The sequence below is a fragment of the Aedes aegypti genome, chromosome 3, assembly GCF_002204515.2.
Source record: "Aedes aegypti strain LVP_AGWG chromosome 3, AaegL5.0 Primary Assembly, whole genome shotgun sequence".
Taxonomy (NCBI): Eukaryota; Metazoa; Arthropoda; class Insecta; order Diptera; family Culicidae; genus Aedes; species Aedes aegypti.
The window spans coordinates 409549232-409572172 of NC_035109.1; the positions used below are offsets into that span (position 1 = coordinate 409549232).

Consider the following 22941-nt stretch of genomic DNA (forward strand, 5'->3'; position numbering starts at 1 on the left):
CTGGAGGTAAAGGTTTCCGAAATGATGAACCACCGCAAGGATTTTTTGGTTGGTTAAAATTTCCTTTAATGAGAACACAATTAGTAATAAGAACCAAATTATACAACAACTCTCTTACGTTTAGTGCCTCCTTCGACTTCGTTTACCACTATCCTGATATTTTCTGGTTTCGGTAAAGATTTGCTTGCACATAGACCTGTAGTTTTAACAAATTTAGGATAGGTTTTAACTAATTCGTTGCATGTTTAGGTTTTAATTCTTACCCTTAGGATAATAAATTTGAGTATTATAACTTTCAGAGCTGCACTCACTCATAACAATAGAGATAGGTATGTTTATAATCTAAATTGGATGAAAACGATTAGTTTTAAACTTTCTACTTTCTATAACCACTATAATTACTTCACTGCTGGTTGATTACTAGTGTAATCAATTATTATTAGGGAAAGTGTACTAGTTATGGTCATAGTGGTTCCCTATTTGGCCATATGGGAAATTTTGATAACTTTCACATTTTATATCATTTTGAATGTTTTAGCATCAAGATTTATCTTAAATCTAATAACTACAGCACACAAAAATTTTCAAAATTTTAAGACATCAAAGTAATCACGTATGGCGAAATAGGAAACCACTATGTCCATAACTGGTACACCTACCCTATTATTTAAGTTGAAAATGGATATTTGATAGTTCACTTGTATCACGATAATTCTACAATAATTCATTTGCAAATAGGCTCGCTTTTGATGAATCAGCAATTTGCAATCTATTGTGCCAATAAAACACAACGTCTGTCGCTTCAATGTCAAACCGTTCGTCGACTATGACTAGGTCGACCGAAGCATGGTGTTGATATGGTAGGTACGCATCGTCCGAGGGGCGTCACAATCAGTACTACAAGACTCAAAGACTTTCTGTTAGAACTGATGTTCCTCAATGCAGTATTTTGGGACCAATATTATGAAATATTTCCTCATTTCACTTACTTGAGTTACCTTAGGGAGGTCAATTATCTTTGTTTGCCGATGACACAGGTCTCTCCGTCAAAAAAAAAAACGAAGCCTGCGTGACATTTGTAGTAGATTGCAAAAAAGTTTGGATATTTCTTCTTCATACTTGCAAAAATGGAAGATGTCTCCTAAAGCTTCCAAAACTCAACTTATAATATTCTCACATGAACCAAAATCTCTTTATTAAAAACCTTCAAGTAGACATGTTGTCACGTTGAGGAGGTTTCAATAAATTGGTCAGCATCAGATGAAGTTTAGTATCAATGACTCATGCTAGATAAAAATTTAACATTCAAAAATCAAATTGTGGGCATTCAAGCTAAATATAATAAATATATTAAATGTTTATATACACTTATTAACAGAAAATTGAAACTTTGTCTTAGAAACATGCTTTTGATCCTCACACGAATTTTCTGGCCGGTCATGTTTTATGCTGTATCAATACATATGGACTAGCTGATGTTGTACCAGGAAGCAAGCTCTGCAGAGGATTCAAAATAAAATTTTGAAAATGATTTTGAGGCTCTCTGAAACATTGAAACAAATGTCGAATAAAATTATTAATAATTTTTGATGAAAATCGTTACAATCTTCTATTGTCACGATAAATGCTTTATGTATTTAGGGTTTTTTAAGACCCTCAATGGTTCCAGTGGGCATTTTGCCCTTTTAAGGAAGCACCACAATAGACAACGTCCCAGTGGCACAATCGGAAAACATTCCTTACAACCCACACTCCTTGACATGATGCGGCAAAATGCATGACGACATTAAACGCACGGCCACGAAGCCCACAAAGTTTAAGTTCATTTTAAAGCATTTTTTTCGGGTTAGCAGGTGAATTCTTTGAAATGACGGGCCTGTTCTAGTGATTAAAAGGAAGTAACGCCGCGTTGGTCCCGAGATGAACTAGTTCAGGGCTAAAAATCATGTTATTAAAGATAGAAAAAAAAATCACTTTTGAAATTTCTGAATTGCTTCGGCAAATAAAATTAAATGTGTTGCCTAACACAGAACACCTAAATATAGGAAATAAATGTAAGGTTTAAAATGATACCGCAATTCGGGGTAACGTTGATCAGCGGGGCAATATTGATCGCAATGACCCTGCTCGTGAAAAGTTGCATTCTACATTTATCGATAAAATATTTTCAATGCATGAATGGTGATTCCCTTCCATCTACTCATGAGCTAATAAATATTAGGGGTTTTTCATAAATTTAGTAGTGTTCATGCCTAAATTTTTCAACTTTTAGAAACAATGTTTTTTATGATTATGGATGATACGCTCAAAGAATCATGTCTCACATGAGTTCTGAAAACGATATGAGCAAAAGAAATGCAATTATCAGTTGCCAAAACTTTCATAAATATGTTCAGTTAAGCATAATTCACAAGTTATTATAAAGATGCACAAATTCAAGAGTATTTACTTTTGAAATAACTCAATAAGTAAATGACTTGTAAGAGTTTGGCCTTCATATTCGGCTTCAGGGATCATGATTTTAGCAAGTAATGATATTTTCAATATTACCGAACGTGTTTTTCATGGGCGATCAATGTTGGCCCATATCAGCTAAATAAAAAAATACTTTAAACATTCTTCAAACTTTTACACAACAAAATAAAGTATACAGAGACACGATGGGTGTCAGTTCTTGTTTAAAAAAAAACTTGCAACGTATGCATTTTCATAAGATTTTTTTAAGAAATGCCCAAAAAAAACATGAACAATGTTATCCTGGATTATGCTAATTATAATGGAATAAAAAAACGTCAAAATCATCTCATGCATTTATTAGAGAGATATAGTAGAAGCTTATAACGTTATAACGATATCGCAAGGGATCGTCATAATGCAGAACAGTCATTTGAAAGAATGTTAAAAACATTTAAGTATTTTTCCAGACACCGGAGAAGGTCGGTATAGAGTTTTTGTTATTTAGAATACTGATCAATAATCAAGCGACCTTTATGCTTCTATGACAGCCAGGGTGTAAATTGCTCCAAAAGCGTCGCAATTTATGAAAAAAATAATACGCGGGGTCCGGTTTTTTTTTTCAAAAGGGTCAGACCAACGCACGACGAGAGAGTGCATTTTACGAGAGTGTGAGGCATTCCCACATCATGACGTGGAGAACCAAAACCAAGTTAACGATGTTTCGCTATTTGGCTCTCCTCGAGGTTTGCTCTCCAAAGAAACGCAACGAGGCATTGACATCGGAGTAACTATAGCAGAAACAGTCCTACGGGCGCTGAAATACCTAAATGGATTTACCAATTCCACAGCATAGCACAACACGCCACTGATGGTTTGTGAGCCACCAACATAAGAGCATAGTCCCTCGGCTTCTGGACTAAGAGATAATCAGAGAGTGAGAGAAGAACTAAAAAAAATCCTGAATCATAGGTTCAGCGTGGGCTGTGGACGAATGTGAATATAGTTTCTGTTCCTTACCGTTCGGTGCTATGTGATACGTTTATTTTCTTCAGTATATAGTTGGGCGCTAGCGTCCCAACAGAGCTCAGTCACCAGTCATTCGTTGGGTGCGTTGGATATAGATGAGCCCACTGGGGTTTTTGGTGAACCGTGTTATTCTGTCTTATGCAATGTTAAAGTGGCAACTTATATCTACATTTTCAAAAGTAAAGCTTAACCATAAGTGCTGTGAGCAATTGTACTACTGAAAAATGGTTGAAAATGTACACATGATTATCAAGCAAAAAAGTGAAATATAATAGTGATTTTGTGTAAAAACACATGTGGGTCGTATATTATGGCCATGAGAATGTTATATCGAGGACCAAGTACACGATTGGAAACGTTGATTGAAAGAATTCAGCAAAGCAGCAAGGACTATTACCCATTGATGATGAGCCAAGGTGAAGACTGCCGATGATATGTAAAATTCAGTTCGTTATATTTCTACATATATGGTGGGAGCAAGCAAAAAAAAGCTTGTTATCCAGAGAGCCAAGTTCTGAGCATGTGCACAATCGATGGTGGACTGAACTAGGATACGTGGAATTGTGCAAGGATCAAAAATCGAGTGATTTCAATGCGTAATAAGACATGAGAATGTGTAGAAGCCAGTTTTTTTGTATAACTTTATGATCGTTCACGACTGTGAAGTAGATGTTTGGAGTTATGTTGATCGGATTATAAAGGCACTAATTAGTTAATTATAATCGGTCTTAAGTTTCTTGTATACTGGATGCTTATTTCTCACGAAGTTAAGTATATACGATATGTGTTCTGAGACAGCCGTAACAGATTCAATGTTCAAAAAGAAGAATAGTTTAAGGCTAAATGAGGATGTTTTAGAAAATAACAACAACAGATGTGCTTAATTTTGTTATCACAAAATTTGAAACTTTCCACCTGTGTGAAAATTGAATTGTGATTGAGTTATCTAAATAAATACTTAGTAGTTATATTTATTTGGGAAAAATTTGCTACTAGAGCCTGGATAAAGTGTGTTTGATAAGTGAGTAAAGTTAAATTTTGAATCGCAAAATTGATTAGAATTTTTGTAGGTACAGTTTTACAGTTATTTTTATTTTCGACAATTTTACCTAGTATTTATCTTGGTGCTTTGACAATTTTCAAGTTTTGTGATCGTAAAAATTGACATTTTACTACGTTCTTGATTTAAAAGTTTTCTTCCGATGGAGTTCCGAGTCAGTTTTGTATAAGACAGATGAAGTCATAGTTATGCGCTTTTGATGGAAATCTTATCGTTGCGAGTAGCACTGTTATTGCACTACATGACAGTCTGTGGCATAGTATTGCATAAAAATAAAAGGAAAACAAATTTCATGTTCAAAGTTCAAGTTTCTTTTGCTTAAGGCCATGTTATTTCCTGTAGGAAATGCACCAAATACCATAATAGGAACGGAAAGGAACATGTATTATAATAATTGGTTGAAAGAATTCGATTTAGTAGAGATTAGTAAAATTTCACATGATATACAGTCGACTCTCCATAACTCGATATTCAAGGGACCATCGACTTATAGAATTATCGAGTTATAGAATGTACCGAAACAAAAAATCACAAAATCGAAGGAAAAAATTTCTGTATTTCTATTACATAAATGATCGCTTCTGCAAGAAAGTAATATTATTAAAAAAAAAGACACTACACGTTAATGCTTCCAGTGGGCTATTTGCCCTCTGAAGGAAGCACCACACTAGACAACGGACTAGCATGCAACGCCCAGTGGCACAGTCGGAAAACATTCCTGACGAAAAGTTTTCCGGACTGAAGCGGGAATCGAACCCACACTCCTTAGCACGATGCGGCTGAATGCCTCGGTAGCACTAACCGCACGGCTACGAAGCCCACATTTTGTTGATTGTACTCTACAAACTATTGTTTGGAAACTTTTTTCGAAATGGTCGAAAAATCAAATTATTTTGACTGACAATATTTTTTCTATTTTCATGTTTTTTCAACTTTTATTAGAACTTGCAAGTATTTTTTCATCTCCAAACAAGAATTAGACCACGTTTCCCCAAATAAGAAAGATTTTAAAATAAATATCGAGTTATGGAGAGAAATTTCTCTCTCAAATGACATCGACTAGTGGAGATATCGAGTTATAGAAATATCGACTTATGGAGAGCACGATATATGGAAATTTGAAGGGACCGAAAAATCCATCGAGTTATAGAGTATATCGAGTTATAGAACATCAAGTTGTGGAGAGTCGACTGTATTACAAGGATATAAAAAAAAGGTTTTGAATGTACACCTCCCGGTTAACATCTCCACATATTGTTTGACATGTGAAATCATAATAGACATATAATAATTAGACCGCTATAGCTGCTAATCTTGTGACCAATATCTTGTATACGAATTTCCGAGGTGGTACTCAAAGTGTCAAATTTCCTTCAACATTTTGACATTTACTGGCCTTGTTATTTACAAATTTCAAGGTAGAGTGAAAGAGACAGAAAGATTTTTGTGCAGAGCCCCATGGGTTTTTCGTGTGGTTTGAGTGCCCTAGAGATTTTTGATTCTTCTTCTTCATACATTATCGTCTAGGTGTGTGATTTATTTTAAATGAACGGCTATAAAAATATATTGATGAGCTGTTGCCTGTTATCACTGAGTAGTCACAGATTGAGTGTAGGCCTCCCCGGGACACTTCAATCTGCAGCATCATGAGTGTTAAAGCAAAAGTTCCAGTAATATGACGGAAGGGAAAATGAAAGGTGCAGCATCGGTATCGAATTGAAGTTATACAATTGGTTTGTCCTGTAGCTGACTGCGGAAGCTTGCGTCTACGAGCCAGCTAAGATCTAGGCAAGATACGATGTTTTTTTCAACACATTCAGAACAGTTTTCTTACTCCAATGAAGGATACCATCGTGTTGTTTTATCTAGATGCGTGCAATTGCCGTTCTTCCATACGTAAAGGTGCACCATAGAGCCCTGTTATGTAAAAACGTATTGCTTGTACTTTTGGGTCAATTCTCATTACCTAGGTTTTTCTTCCACAGTTGTTTCAGGTTCTTTTTACTCATTTAATTTTTCCTTCAACATCAAAACATTCATCATAAAAAATCAAAACAAGTGATTTGACAGTTTGAGTACCGGTTGCTCGCGCCAATGGATTTCAAGGCTACTGTGGTTCATTCATCTGCATCACAGCCATTGTATGGAGGAACAGCGCCTCTAGCGTTCTAATTCTAATATTTCTATTGTCATCATCTAAATAGCTTTGCTATTAATATCCCTAAATGCTTCTGGAATCAAGCACTGCAATAAGTATTAGGGCGGCACTACAATACCACGCAAATTTGAATGAATCCACGCAGATTATTTTTTTTCGTCTTGTAACCTAAAATATCTGTGTAAAATTTGAGCGTAATTTGTACATATTTTGCATGGAAAAACCTGCTCTTTACACATTGATATATTACACATTAAATACATTGGAACTCGTATATGTGTAAGAGTTGTTCAACTATATTGCAATGTTTTACAATATTTTCCTATTGTATGCGAGGCGAGGGTTAATGCAAAATTATGATTTCTCTTGGTGTTCCTCAGTGTTGGCAATACAATTGATTTATGCTATACTTGTGAAACATTTCAACATTTGAAGTGCTTTAATTTTTTACAAATATTTTTTAGCACTTTACTTTTTTCGGTGAATTTGTATTTCAGCGTAATTTATTTAATGGCATCAATAACATTGCAAAAAAAAACAGAAGTACAAAACAAAGTACCTTTTGTCATGTAAAATCCCATTGAAATTTCAATCGTGATTCGCACACCGTATAAAAAACCGATCGCGCTCAATTTTTTACAAAAAACACCTCGATCTGAAAAACTGGTCTGGATTTCGCACCCTAATAATTACACTTATTGTATAGGAACAGGAGGCCTGTATAACTGTAGCGGTAAACGCGCAGCTATTCAGTAAGACCAAGCTGAAGGTCGTGAGTTTGAATTCCGCCGGTCGAGGATCTTTTCGTAACGGAAACTTTCTCGGGTATACCGTGATTTATCAAAATCCGGACACTCAATCAGTATTCATGAATTTAACGAAGTCCATAATAATCTGATTATATTTTCGCGTATCCTGAGATTTCATCTTATTTCACCTTTTAACTATAATCTTTTCGCATCCCCCAGGTAACTAGTAGTATATACAGTGAAAACTTCATACCCTAATGTTGAACTGCAAAATGTGATTTTTTGGCGTTTCTACTAGAAGTGTTGGAAAATTTTTATTATTAATAGAATTCACATGATTTTGACTTCATAAAATATTGTTTTCAAAGTGCATTGTGACAAAAACTACTTCATTTCAACAGTTTTATCTTGTTTTGCCATCATAACAATAATTTGTGATAATTATATGGGTATTCTGTAGGAATCTGTATATGTGCACGGTGAATGGAGGCCGCACGGTGACTGGTGACTTAACGGTACTATGTTCTCAAAAATCATTTTCTATAGTATACAAAGCTGATTTTAATGTGTCCCGTGTAGTTTTGGTCAATTTTAATTAAAACTGTCCGGATTTAAGGACACGAAATGCTTCAGTATTTTCGTAATAACAATTCTACATGCTATTTTTGCAATGTTTGCTAAAATTTACATCGTTTACATGAAGATGTGACCCTAAACTAATTTTACGAAAACCACACTACAATTAGATAAGACAATAAAGTTGTGAAAATAGAGTTGGAATATTTGGAGCCTCCTAAGCGTCCGGATATTGATACAGCACGGTAGGGTATCTTCGTGCATGCCACGCGATATACAAATGCAAAAATAATCAATTGGCAAAGAAAGTGCTCATAAGAACACTATGCTCTGTCCCAGTCGGAACTTAATGTCAAGAAAAAGAAGATGTACAGAGACTGTTGTCTCCGAAACCAAGGTTTTCATCACTACAGGGTGTCCGCAAATTATCCGTACAAACTTTGAAGACATGGCCTTATACAATCAAGCATAATAAATTCAATATTCTCGCATGGTTTTAAACATTGGCTTATTATATTTTTAAGAAATAAGTTTAACACATTTCCGATTTCAAATATTTGCAAAACCAAGCCAAATGTATTGAGGTGTCTTAAAATGAGCTGTTTTTCGAGCTTCATGACGGAAGAGAAATGTCCATAGAACTCACTGGATTTGAACCGTATAATTTTCTATTTGCAGTTTACCTTGAAGCCACTAAACTGCAGGTAACATCAAATAATAATAGGACATTTGGATTCATCTCTTTTAGATTTTAGGGATAACGCATCTCCAGTATGACTAGCGGCCCTCAGGAAAAACGGCTGCGAAAAAAATAAATTTGCTTATTTCAGTAACAAGCAATCATTTTGTAATTATTTGAAATTGTATTTTGTGTTAACACATATATGTATTATAAAAGGTACATGCATATTGATTTTTCATTGTTTTCAATACGAGATCATCTTTTCAATATTTTGCTGTTCGGATAATTTGCGGACACCCTGTACATGAATATGTAGGTTTTTTGAGCACTACATTACATTAAACAAAACGCAATATTAATCCTTTTTCTTTCTTGTTGGATTTATTTCATAATTTTTTCAAGAGCATTCTTAACACAATTTCAAATATAATAATGAACAATCCTTTCATCTGCCCAACAAAAACTGATGCAATACAAATTTGATATTCTTTTAAATATGATCTTTCATTGCAGCTCTCAAATAAAATGCACTACGATAAGAATCTGTTGATATGCTCCGTTTTCCATACTTTATTTTCACTTATTTCAAACCGTAAAAAAAAAACAAATTAAATTTTATTATTTCACTTCGTTGGATTTTTTCTCAAATATTCTATTTTTTTTTTCATACTGAAATGTGTTGATAACAGGATTTCCATAATTTTCAGTATGAAAAATAGCTTAAAGTGAAAAAAAAACAAAATATCACCTACCGAATATTTGACTACCTTTAGATTATTTAAATATATTCCAAATGCTGAAATAAAAACTAATTCGATTTTTAAAATCTGCTGGTTTAAGCATTGTGCCCAAGGGAGTCAAGAAAATTTCTATTGCCAAAAAATACTGGACCGTTCGTATATTTTCAAATCTTGCTCTTACTTATTTTGCTTTATGGCCACGGCCAGTATCACGAAGCAAGCTTCAACTCATTGCTGATCTTTCAATATCTATTCAGCAACGTTGACGCGGGTCGCGATGCACACACCGAAAAACAATGACACCACTTAGTTTTTCTAATACTTTGTAAAAACTTAGCATATCAAGTTGATGTTCAATGTTCAATGAGCAGTACATAAGTTCCACACATTCTAGACTACCTAGGTAACCAAAAGCCGTATATCGGGCCCGATCCTTTATGCCGTAAATCAACATTTTATCCCAATATACGGCTTATTGGGTACCTGGGTAACCAATAATTTTGTAAGAAACATTCGAACATACATGAAAAAAATTCGGTAAAACTTTTCGAGATCTTAGTAAAACATTTGGTTTGTCGATATTTCGGTAAAATATGTACCGAACTTCGATATTTAAATTTACCGACTTCTCAGCTGTTGGGTTCTAGGCGAATCGGTTTGTTGAGGTCGGTGAAATATAGGGTGTCCCAGAAAATGGGCACAACTTTGGTAACAAATATCACAATATTTTTCCAAACAAATAAATATTTTTACATTTTTGTATTTTTCCTTGGGACATTTCAAATGCTGCCTGTGAAAATGTTATTTGATTAAATAAAATTTTCCATTGATATTTTTTAAATAAGAAAATTGATTCTTATCTAGCCAGCACAGACTGTACTTTTGTGTTTTGTTCGAATTTAACTAATAATAAATGCTTTTATTAAAATCCTTGGATATGATGAGTTCAAGTATATTGTATCCAAGGTGTTTCACAAGAATTTATACTTTAAATTTTATTCAGCTTTGCTAAGACAACATTTCACAAAATGGTAAAATTCTAACAAATCGCTAATGTTTCTCTCCACATAAGATAAATTTACGAAATCATAGCTTTTCAGGTATTTTCAACATAAATAAAAATAATTTATTTCATATTTACTTATGTCAAATATCTATACTTTTGGATAGGCAACAAAAATTTAAGATTTTTACATGTTTCAACCCATATATGAGGACTTGTTTTCGACCCTTTTACAAATCGACGACAGCTAAAATCGAATTTTCAGTTTCTATTCAAATTTCATATTCTTAAGTGAAACATCTCTGAATCCAAAGATGACCGTCACAATGGCCGACTTGTGACCCTACTCGAGTTTTTAAAGGCACTAAACTTGAGAAATAGTTGGCAAACGTTTCTGATCTTCTTATTTCAGGCTTTTTGCTAGTGCACAAAGCCAAAATAAAAAGTATACTGTTGTTGGATGCTTTCTTCGAGAGATTTGTGCCTTTAAAGTTTAAGTGCAATCTTAAAAGTTGATTCCAAGCTGTTTCACCTTAATTTCCAATAAAATAAACTATAGTCTGATCGTTTAAATGATGAATATATTTTTTCAAATTTTTGTTGTACGTGATTTATGGCCTAGTACAAATTTTGTACAACAAATTCGCTCAGATATAACGCGATTCGTGCAAAACTGATAAGAGGAGCTTCCAGAAATGTTACACCAATACACCATATATAAACAGGTAGCGAAAAAATCACTCAAATTTCAAAATCTGCTCGTAATAAGTGTGAGAAAAAAATGTGATTTTTATCTGCACTAGTCTCGAAATGGCAGTATGGTAAAGTCGTGCCCATACTTTTTGGGGCACCCTATAATTTAAGTGTAGCTATACTATTTGTATGTAAGGGAAGAAACTTAAATTGAAAAAAAAAATACCAAGCGCTTAACAATACTTATGTGCAGCTCAAATTAAAGTTCTCGTCAATTTATTTGCTTCTCGACATTATCGGCGGAACATTTGAAAAGGTGGAAAACCTGTACAGTACAGACTGATTCAAAAAAAAAAAAAGTTTGCATCATACCGCTTATTCGATTCTAAATCAAATTGTGGCAGTTGTCATGGAAATTATACTGGATTAGTGGGATATAGAAAAGATAATAATTCCAACAATGAACCGGTTTCGCAATATGACTCAATAAACGCAATGCACGCCTATATCTTTCTTAAAATGCTAATGATGAACACAGAGTTCTGTCAAATTTTCTGTATTTTCTAGGGTGATTTAAACGAACTCAAGAACTACTTACTATGGAGAAATTCAGACGTTATAAACACGGTAACATACTATCTAATCTAAAAACTCATTCTTCAATCCATAACAAAGTAGGTGGGCTTCGTGGCCGAGTGGTTAGTGTTGCCAGGCAGTAATCACTTCGTGTCATGGGGTGTGGGTTCGATTCCCGCTTCAGCCGTCGAAACTTTTCGTCAGGAATGTTTCTCGGCTGTGCCACTGGAGCATGCTTGTCCGTTTTCTAGTGTTAAGTTACAGTCTGTGCAGCTAAATGGCTGAAGACGGTGTCCGTGTCTTTTTTTAAAGTAAATTACTGAAGAAGGCAATTCAATCCAACGAATGAAAAATGTGAGATCCATCAATTTGTTGGCACTTATTTAGCTTAAAGTGGGATTATCAGACTGGCCCTTGAACAAAAAAAACCTTGTAGAATTCAACAGGGCACCTCCTACATATGTGCCTTAGGATATGATAAAAGCCCTCTCAAGGCCCTGTCATCGGAAAATGTATCTTTCCGTGACTAATTCTTATTTACTATCGGTTGATCATTAGCCTGGGACACGGTTATATGAAAAATTTAGATTCTAGCTTCAGTCCACTTTTTGTATTGCATTTAGGTCCCATAATAACTGTGCAAAATTTCAGATCGTTTGGTGAAACCGTTCAAAGTTTTTATGGGATTTACTATGGGAAAACTTACTTTTGTAAAAAAAAATCGACAGGAGTTCCCATTGTCCTCTATAAAAACTCTGAACACCGATCTCGATAAGTATTTCTACGATGGGCAACATTGTCGAAGACCGCAAAACAATCCGATGCTTGTGAAAAAAAAAAAATACATTCTTTAAAAGCATTATCGTCAAATTTACACACTCCGAGCACCTCCGCCTCAACTCCTCAACCAAATCCTGGTTGCGCTACTGCTTCTTGTGGTTCAAATGATCTAATGTGAGGGAATAACTCAAAAGTTTTGCTGTTAGGGAAACATGGGCCACCCAAATGAGAATGCATATTTGTAATCTCTAATACATGCTTAGTTATTCCAGGCTTTACTCAACATACTGCACTGGTTAAGCACAATAGTTCAACAACCATGCTTATTTGCGCACGTTAGACATGTGCTAATGAAAGCACACACTACCATTAGCGATTTTTAGCCCATTTCTCCCTAAAGCTAGAAATTATAGAATCAAATTCAAGATTTGTTCATTTGTAAACAGTAATTTTCTACCATTGTTCACATCAAGAAAAAAAAATGAGAACTTTAAGAAACTTCCAATCTGGCTGCCCATATGAAACAAATGAAAGCAGAAAACCAAATCTCAATTGATCGCTTCCATAAACGAATAACATTGATCTCATATGTATGATGATGTCAAATTCACGGTTCTACGAATTCGCCACCCAATTACAGAGAATTCACCTCTAGTTGGCGCAGTAAGTCCAGCTACATCACATGACACCAAATTTAAATACGATTACTACTAATTGTACTAAGAGGAAACGTCAATTAAAGGCACACTTCCTCAATCTCGTGGTGGCGCGCTCCGAAAAGCCACTTGTTTGAATGAGCGTGCTGTTCGTTTGAAACATTCACCATCTCTCTTAACTCGGCAAAAGGCATAAGCAACATCTAACAAGCGTGACTGCGAGGACAATTATGACATTAGTTTAATATCAAGATTAAGACGATATATCGTTTCATCAAGCGGCAAATGGAACTGATGAAGTAGCATGGATTCACGCATCGCTACAGATAAATCCAGACTCGTCGGAAGAATAACGCTTGACCTTTGGTTCTTTTCAACGGCTGAAGTGATAAAACTCTGAATTAAATACTCCACATCCTCATTAGCTTCCTTAGGGGAACAAGTTCGCTTTGCTTTTGTCGGTGAGTGAGTGTTTATTTATTCATGCAAGACCCTCGCGATAAAATTACAAATAACGCAACTGGTGGGTGAAGTGCATTCTATACAAATACATACGACCGATGCAACAGTTTCCAAACTATAACTACCGGAAATGGGTTAAAGCATTATTTCTCGAATATTTTTTGATTTTCACCCACTTGAAGCTAATATATTTTAGAATTCTCCTATTCTTGGCACTTTCGATTCACTTCGATAGAGGGGTTTCGTATTATTCGCTTCTTATTGCAAAGTTTCAAACATTTCGGCTGCCTAGAAAACCCTAGATCAACGTTAATTATGGAAGTACCCAAGTAGTTTTGAGCTCCCCTTAATTAAATTTTTGAATTAAACGATGTACTGTGTTGAAGTTTGATCAATATCTTATCATGAGTGTACCGAAAGTTGGTCAAGATGCCGAAAATTACTGGTGACGTACTTAAGTTCTCCACTCGCATGTCCATAGAAGAGTCATGGAACTTTTTAATATCAATAAATCTATTGTGATAATTTATTTCCTAATTTCAACCAAATATGTCCGACATATGTTAACGAAAGTTCTCCGTGTATTACAGACTCCGAATCACTTTTATTAAACTACAATCATTAATTTGATAAAGTAATGTTACACTTTCTGCTTTTCTGCTTTCATTGTTGTTCTGCTTTCTGCTTTGAATTACTAATTTTCTGACACTAAAATGTTTCGCCTATCAGTTTCACAAATTTTCGTCCCCGAATAGAAGAAATATTTTAAATCGATGTATTAAAATAAAGTCCCAATGATGATATATTGAGGCATAATTCAAAAGAGTTCAATTTCTGCTACAAAAGAAAATTGTTAAACTTTTTTAAAAACAAATATTTTTTTTTAGAAATTCCTTGCGTTATTTCAAAACGGCTACTACTGGAGCACTGGCCAATAATGGCTCAAGCGATTTCATGTACACAAAATATCGCTCTTTCTATATTTTTCCCTAGTAGAAGAGATTGAAACCATTTGATTTTTGCAAGGAGAGATGCTTTTGTGGATAACCTGCTATTGGTACCGGTGCCCTATTTTCCTTGGGCAGTCATATTTTCAACCCGAAATGATCATCAACCCGCCACCTTAAGTATGGTCATGCAGAATTACTTTTGATTTGTATTCCAGACGCTTTGATTCAACTGCCGGACAGCTCATCCAAAGGATAATTAGAAAATTCAAAGTTTGCAAAACATGAAATGTTTTGTCAGGGTCAAGGTTTGTTCAATTAATTTTAAAAACCAACATATAAGACAATAAACAGCTTTTTTATAGAAACAATTTGAAATATTATAGCAATACAATGTAATACAATATAATGTATTAAAAAACAATACAATATAATGTATTAGAAAACGTATAAGTTAAGGTGGCTCAAAAATCATTTTTGCTCTGTAAGGCCGTCTTCAGTGTCGTGTACTAGAATCGACTTTTGAAGTCGGCCTTACAGTTGAGGTCGAAATACGCGTATCTGTCAAAGTATACAAACTCTAGTGGAATTAAATGATATACTACTAAATTCAGTTTGTTCATCTACCTTAAAGCTACATTGTTACTAAGTAAATGGAAAACCGAATTTAGTACTATATCATTTAATTCCACTAGAGTTTGTATCCTTTGACAAATACGCGTAACCGTAAGGCCGTCTTCAGTGTCGTGTACTAGACTCGACTTGAAGTCCTTTGATAGATAGGATACAAACTCTAGTGGAATTAAATGGTATAGTACTGAAATCCGTTTTTCATTTACTTATAGGCAGTGTTGATAGACTCATATTCAAATCTCAATCAATACGCTCTCCCGTGAGAGCAAACTCATTAGAGATCTGCTTCACAAATCTCACGCTTGAGATTTTGATGCAAAATCACTCAATCAACTCAAACCGTGAAAAATGATTCAGTCGCAAAACCCGTCAAAAACTCGTGAAATACGAATGTTGTTGTTTACGTTAGAAAGGATTACTATAATTTTACCAGTCAAAAAGGTGAACCAACTCATCCATGATTTTTTTACTGCTGAGCTGCGCGATTGATAACTCACGCATGAAAAATCTCAAGCGTGAGTTTTGAGAAATTGAGTTTTTCACAACACTGCTTATAGGTATTCCGCTAAACAGGTAGAAAATGTATTATTATTACATTGTTACTGTCAGATACATTCGTCAGCTCGCCGAAGAACCGAAGACCGTATTCAAATCAGACGACTCAGTAATTACATAGTTGTTGATTTATATCCAAATGGGAATTCTTCTGAACAGGAAACATTGCTGCATCTGGCGCGAAAGATAGCGCAAACAAATCATGGGTACTATGTTCCACTGCATATATTCAGCCTGCAGAGCAGCTCAATTATTATAGCCGAAGATTTTCAGCTCATACAAAAATCAATAACTAACACAGCGTAACAAAAATGACATTTTTGCGTGTCTCAAAGATAAAATTACAAGCTGGCAAACTTGCATGCAAGTTGGCTAAAATAGTCAAATTTTGCATTTTCAACAGTCAATATTTCAAAAAACTAGACGTTCTATGATATTTTTGAAAATGGCAATGTATTCAGCAATCTTAATAAATTAAATAGCGGTATTTTGGTTCTTGCGACAAAAACGTGTTCCGCAGTGTAATTATTGAGGCGTCCAATTTGAGTACGATCCTCGGCAAAGTTGTAGATGACGTATGTATCTAACAGTATCAGCGTAGCTCTAACCCTCAAGAGCACATGGACAAACACTATTACCGATTAAGGTGAAGATGAATCGAAGGCAAACTTCAAATTTTCAAGAGCACAAATCTGGAGAACCAAACATCCCTTTGAGCTGAAAACTTTATCGATTGGTCACCAGTTTTTTTTTTCTCTGTTCGGATGCGCCACTGCGACCAGTATTTAGATCTATTGTGGCATTACCCGTATCCTTAGTGTATAGTGCATGTCGCATTACTTCATTTCCATTGATACGTAATGAAGCATCGATTTCTGTACAGTTCTTGTTTTGATTCCTCAGATATTGATATAAATCGACTATAACGAAAAGGTCCTGCTATTTACAACCTTCATAGAAATTTACATCTCAGCGAAGGCGCGCCCCCTAGCAAACATAATCGATTAAATTTCTGAGGAACCAAATCGGTACTACTGATATTTGACCATGCAACGGAACTCTATAGTCACATCCTTGTTTCGCTTTTAGTTTAGTCCCAGAAAAATACTAGAAAAAGGGGCTTTATGCTAGCAGCAAAACCGAATCAAGCTAGAAAATTTGTTTAGTAATCAGAATTCACGTGAGTCCTTGAATTACCAAAGCTCAACAGTTCTTGTTGAGTTAATACTCATGATAGTTACCCGAGCAGAAGAAAATAACTACTGAATATCAAATTGAGGTATTCCATACCAGATAATTTCCAATACTTACAACCTGAATGAGGTATGAATGAGCCCTGCATAAGAGGTAAAATACCTCAAATAATACCTCCTGCATATTCTACTAATACCAAGCTGATAACTAGATCAGGTATTGTAATACCTAAATAATACATGATGGATTTTCATATAAAAGTGATTTTTTTCAATAATAGTTCAATACCTCCAACAGTCCTCAATAGCTATCGAATACCAAAATGAAGTATTTTTAATTGTTTTAAACATGTTTTTCAAATACCACTATAATACCAAAATGAGGTATTGATAACTGAACAATACCTAATTATGGTATGATACCAAAATATGGTATGCATAAGTTATTAGCAAGTTATTCTTTCCTCCTCGGGTATCCTGGCTTCAAGTTTAGTCTCGGGACTGACCAACTCCGAGACTTTAATCATCTGCTAGGTAAAATAGATTAATTTTCAGAAACAGTTGCCAGTAACAAGGAAGTTGTACATCTTCACCTTAAATGAATTGCTAGCTTTTCCCATAGTAATTTCCATACAAACTTTGAAAGACTTGTGTAGTCTCAGTTTTTATCCAATTTTGGGATGACACTCAGAATTTGATTTAGAATGGATTGAGCGGTGTGGAGCAAAAACGATTTTTTGAACTACCCTAGTATAGATAGTGCGTACATTATTTATTACGTATACCTTTAACATTAACTTTGAGAATGGTCCACATTAGTATTTTCATTGAGCTTAAAACGTATACTTTAATTCAACGACTCAAGTTTTTCATTGACATTTTAGAGAATACAAACATTTTATGCACACTTGTTTCTAATCAAGCGATGATTTTCGTTCAGTAATTTATTTGATTAGGATCGAAATCCATATTTGAAATACACAATTATATAATGTTGTTAGTTTAACGTTACATTGTTTATTAAACTAAATTTTAAAAGCTTTGTATCTATAGTTGAATTTTTACTTCCACTTCGAGTGTTCAATAATTTATAAAATAAGGATTTCTTCCATGGCCATATTAATTTATGAAGAACCACTGTTTCGGTTTAATTTCATAGTAAGCCACACTTTGCAAAGCAGAAATTGTAGACGATGTGACATTCCTTGGGGTAATCAGGGTAAAATCGAAACTGTTAGTAAAACCGACACCCTTTGATTTTTCATGTTTTGAGCAGATTTACACCACAGCTTGTGAATACATACTTGTGAAATGTTGTGTTTTGAATGACATTACAACTGACGCTACCAATAAATTGCTAAAATAAACAACAAAATCATATTGGATAACATAGAAGAAACGGCAGTTGCTATATTTCGCTTGGATTCTGTAGCAATTTCGCATGTGAAATTTTTAATATGTCATTATTTGTTCTGTGTCTACATCAGAATTCAGTAGTGTTTGATCTTTAGACCTTGACGCTGGCTCCTGTGGGGGCGGGCGACGAGGGCAGGATCAAACATGTCGCGTCACTCGCGTAGTGAAAAGAAAAAGTGACGCGAGTCGTTAGTGGTCTTTGATCTATTGATCGCGTCGCTTGCTCTTGCGGGGGCGAACGATGAACACTTGTTCGGTGTACATGCGCGTTATTCGATACACGAATCCGATTAGGCGTATATCATGGATCGCATCACCAAACATTGGTGTCTCCCAGATCTGTACCTCTACCCACTAGCCCAATATCCTTTCCATGACCAGTGTTTTGAAAAACTCAATTTCTCATAACTCATGCTTGAGGATATTCATGCGTGAGTTGTCAATCACGCAACTCAGCAGTCAAAAAATCATGGATGAGTTGGCTCACCTTTCTCGTATTACCACAGTTTACTCACACACGACAAGAATTTCTTGTTAGTCTGGTCAAATTATAATAATACTTTCTAACATAAACAACAACATTCGAGTTTCACGAGTTTTTGACAGGTTTTGCGACCAAATAATTTTTTACGGTTTGAGTTGATTGAGTGATTTTGCATCAAAAGCTCAAGCGTGAGTTTGCTCTCACGGGACTGCGTATTGATTGAGATTTGAGTTTGAGTCTATCAACACTGTCCATGACAACTGTGGAGATGCAGAGGTGTTCTCGGTCTCTAGTAACAATAGTTGTCTAGGGAAGGAATGTTATTTCCCCGACCGTAGGGACGTGGCCGGCGCCGTTATTGACTTTTAAATTTTGAGCTCTCGATTTGTGCACATTGAGAATGGTAAGCTATTCCCAAGCCCCATTCATCAAATCTCTGTGCAACTTCCATTGTTCTGGTCAATCACGGAGTAGCAACTAGGAATTGTACGGTCATCTATATTAATGCTTATGTCCACTCGCGGTAAGATTGACGCTTTCATTTAGGGTAGAATCGACATCTTTCTTTGCTTCATAATCTAACTTCAGTGAATCTTTATTTTCGGAAGACTTTCATGTAAGTCTTGTTTTATGAATTCCAGTGAAGTTCACGGAAGACAAGCTTGTCAACATGTAAAATATAGAACTGTATGGCTTGCCACAAGCTGTCAATAAGTATTTAAAAAATATTTCTATGTTGCCGAATTTAATCTTATTCGATCAAGCTTGAATAACTTTCTCTCATTAGAGATTGAAGAGATAATAAATTTTGAAATATTTTCACATAAAATAATTTTATTGTTCATTTACAAACCTTGAGGTTTGACAGCTTCTGAAAATAATTAAACTCTTCTGTTTTGTGAAACTAAAACTGTATTGATTTTCACAACAAATCATTTGTCACAACTTTAACTTCGTAAACATTCCATTAGCACAAATTAATCATATCCAGGTGTATTTTCCCCAACTTCATAAGCTTAGCATGGAACATTTGAAATTTTCGTATATATCTAGTAGATCTTTGTCCTCTCTTCAATAATTTACGTATTATGTGTAAAATCATCTAGAGGAGTTCTAGAGGGGTTATAAAAATCGAAAGTCATGTTAACAGCATTCTTTTTAATATGCTATGTGATATTTACAACGTATGAATTCTACTCAAAATGGATGTGTCGGTTTTACCCCAACAGGGTGTCGATCTTTACCGCGCTCTCAATTGTATCATCTTAAAATGATGAAATATCAATTTCATTTAAATCATTATATAACATTAATAAATCATCCAGCGATCTCAATGATCGATAGATTTCTAACCAATAAGTGATTCTACAACAAATTTTGGGTTAGTTTGACCAGAAAAAGTATACAAATTTTATCAAAAAGCTTAGGGTGTCGGTTTTACCCTGATTTCCCCTATGCGAGTTGCAGAGGCCTCTACATCCTTTTAGATATCACGGGAGAGTGAAGGTCATAAAATACGTTTGGTAGAAGTTCTGACAACCAAAGAGTATTTGCCAATTGGCAATAGATAAGAAAAATTTACCTAATTCGTTTTTCGAAACTCCGCTGTAGTTCATCGCGCCTCTCTCAATCAACTATCCCTCGAAAATTTCAACGTTCGGAGACGCAAATAATAAAAAATCGATTGAAACGAAGTGATTTATTGTTTGTTCGATGATCTGTGATTATAGTTAAAGCCAAAGTTAAAGTTAAATACAAAAACATCGAAAACTGGTGGTGAAACTAAAATATAAATATAAACATTTATAGCCTCGTATCCCCAAATATGTAAAGTTTTTTTTAACAAGATTGCTCCACAATATCTGTTGCAAGCTATACCGTAACTCTTGTGGGTTTCTCCAACTTATCCTCTTTTTGTTTTGTACATAGATAATAACGAATTACCCCAACAAATCACTCAGATGCTAGCTTATGCGTAAACGGTATGTGACCTACCCTTTATCAGGACTCCGCAAATTGTGATTGATGCAAATGTATATTTTTCTCTATATTCTATCCTATGGTCTCATTCATTTGTTCACACGAATCTGCGTAATAATAAAAAGGATCAGCACCAGTCTTATCATCGAAAACTACACCCGTAAGATGGTGTAATGGAGCGTCACATCAATATAAATTTGCCATCATAAATAGTCCATTACCTGATTATCATTGTATAGCAGTCATCAATCTAATTATGACTTCCGCTTATCTCGTTCTTCACATGGTTTTGTTCTGTCTTACAGAGCTCTACTCTTCGCGCACATCGTCAAGTTTTTCACCCTCCATATCGGATGGCATGACGACGCCTAACTCAATCACTAACGACGGTGAAGCTGGAGTATTTTTACCAAACGGGGATCCTGCAGGCGCTAGCGGTGCTGATGCTTCTGGAGAAAAATTCCGCTCTGATCGACGCAATAGGATTGACAATAACAACAAAATAATTAAAAACAACAATCACACTAATAGCCACAGCAAGAATAATGACGGCACTTATCGGTGTCAGTTTTGTGATAAAACATTTCCTCGTCTTGGGTATCTGAAGAAGCACGAGCAGGTGAGTCTTAAATTTTGTTGGATTACCATATGTATGCAAATGGGTAAAGGATATTTATATATAAAATCTATGAAAATTGCGTATAAGTTTCAAAAATGTTGATTATGACAAAAATCATGGGGAACCCAGTTTTCAGTTGTTGGCTTTGCGTTGAGCCATTTTTTTTTTGTCAAAGTGTGATATTGATTGAAATTTTATCTACATTGATTTTCCTTGAATATCGAATTATAAAGCGTAACGGTATTCGATACGCTTGACATATTAACGGTATTCAGATATGTTGAACATATTTATAAAATTTAGAAATTACCGACAATTTGTTCCAAGCGCGTAATTAACCCCTCGCACCCTTTGATCGTAATACATATAACTTGGCAAGCCTGTTGGATGTTGGATCAATCTTGTTCTCGTCGGGGCCTTTGGTGAACGTCTATTCAATAAAATTGTTCCTCTCTCTATGGGACAATAAGTGAAACTGAAACAGCAGATGGACTAGTGGCTAAATTGCACTCACCGCTGGTAAACCAATGATACGTGTTTGTTTGATTGACTGGTCAATAATTGGCTGGTAATAAGTCCGGCAACCCATGGTTTTTATTTCATTATTTGTCATTCGTGGGGAATTCGCGCCACAAAACTGGTGCGTATAGTGCTACCAAACAACTAGAAGCATTGTGCAAAAATTCTGTATTAAAGAAGTATTTCCGGATTGTGCCATTTGTTTCAAATAATTGTTTGAAAATCCTAACAAAAAAAAATCCTAATAACACTGCATAAACACACTTTCGTATCAAGTCCAACAAAGCTCTATGTTGAAAATTTGAAAATCAGATCTGTATTCTTAAGGTGCGAATCAATCTCCCAATTCAAATACTTTTAACACAGACAAACAGACGTAACACTTAGAACAAATCTCGATCAAAATCATAGTCACGAGGACATGTACGCCCAATGCTAAAATCGGTTTGTTTGGCCGACAGGCCAACAGATGGCGGTAGTATGTAAACGTCAAACGCGAACAAAAACGATGCGAGCGCTGCAGGTGGCGGATTGGCCACCTACTATATTTTTGAATCGACCGTTTAAAAGGTGGTCGATGCACAATGATGAGAGTGTGACGTCTGTTTGTCTGTGCTTTTAATTTATGTTTGACAGTTCGATATCTATTTCTCCTCCAGTTAGAAATAACCCTGCTCTAATTTTTATGATTAATCAATGATTAATGATTAAATGCCCAAAAGTATGCATGAAACGCCTTAAAGTATGCAACGAATAGGTTATAAACTACAATATGATGAATATTACTCATGATTAACGAAAAATCCCACGAAAAAAGCTTCTGGACTTCTTTACAGCAAATTAATCGCAATTTTTAATCACAAATTGTGATTAAATTCATGATTAATCATTAACGCTCTGCTCTTAGGCGATTATCTCACAGGTACCTTTGGATGCGAATACTAGGAGCTTTTTACCCAATGCTCCTCTTCTGACAT

At 35.0% G+C, this 22941-nt stretch overlaps 1 protein-coding gene across 3 annotated transcripts in view; it reads left to right on the forward strand.

Annotated features, from left to right (window-relative positions):
* The window catches only part of LOC5573207 (zinc finger protein 423 homolog), a 154700-nt gene that overhangs the window by 113608 nt on the left and 18151 nt on the right, over positions 1-22941 (forward strand). For 2 of the 3 annotated variants that reach the window (XM_021848643.1, XM_021848644.1), the window contains exon 4: positions 21132-21445. In XM_021848643.1, coding sequence (XP_021704335.1) covers positions 21132-21445 — 314 coding nt within the window. Of the gene's footprint in view, positions 1-3489; positions 3900-21131; positions 21446-22941 lie in introns of those variants that run through there. The other variant, XM_021848645.1, reaches the window with a different exon arrangement.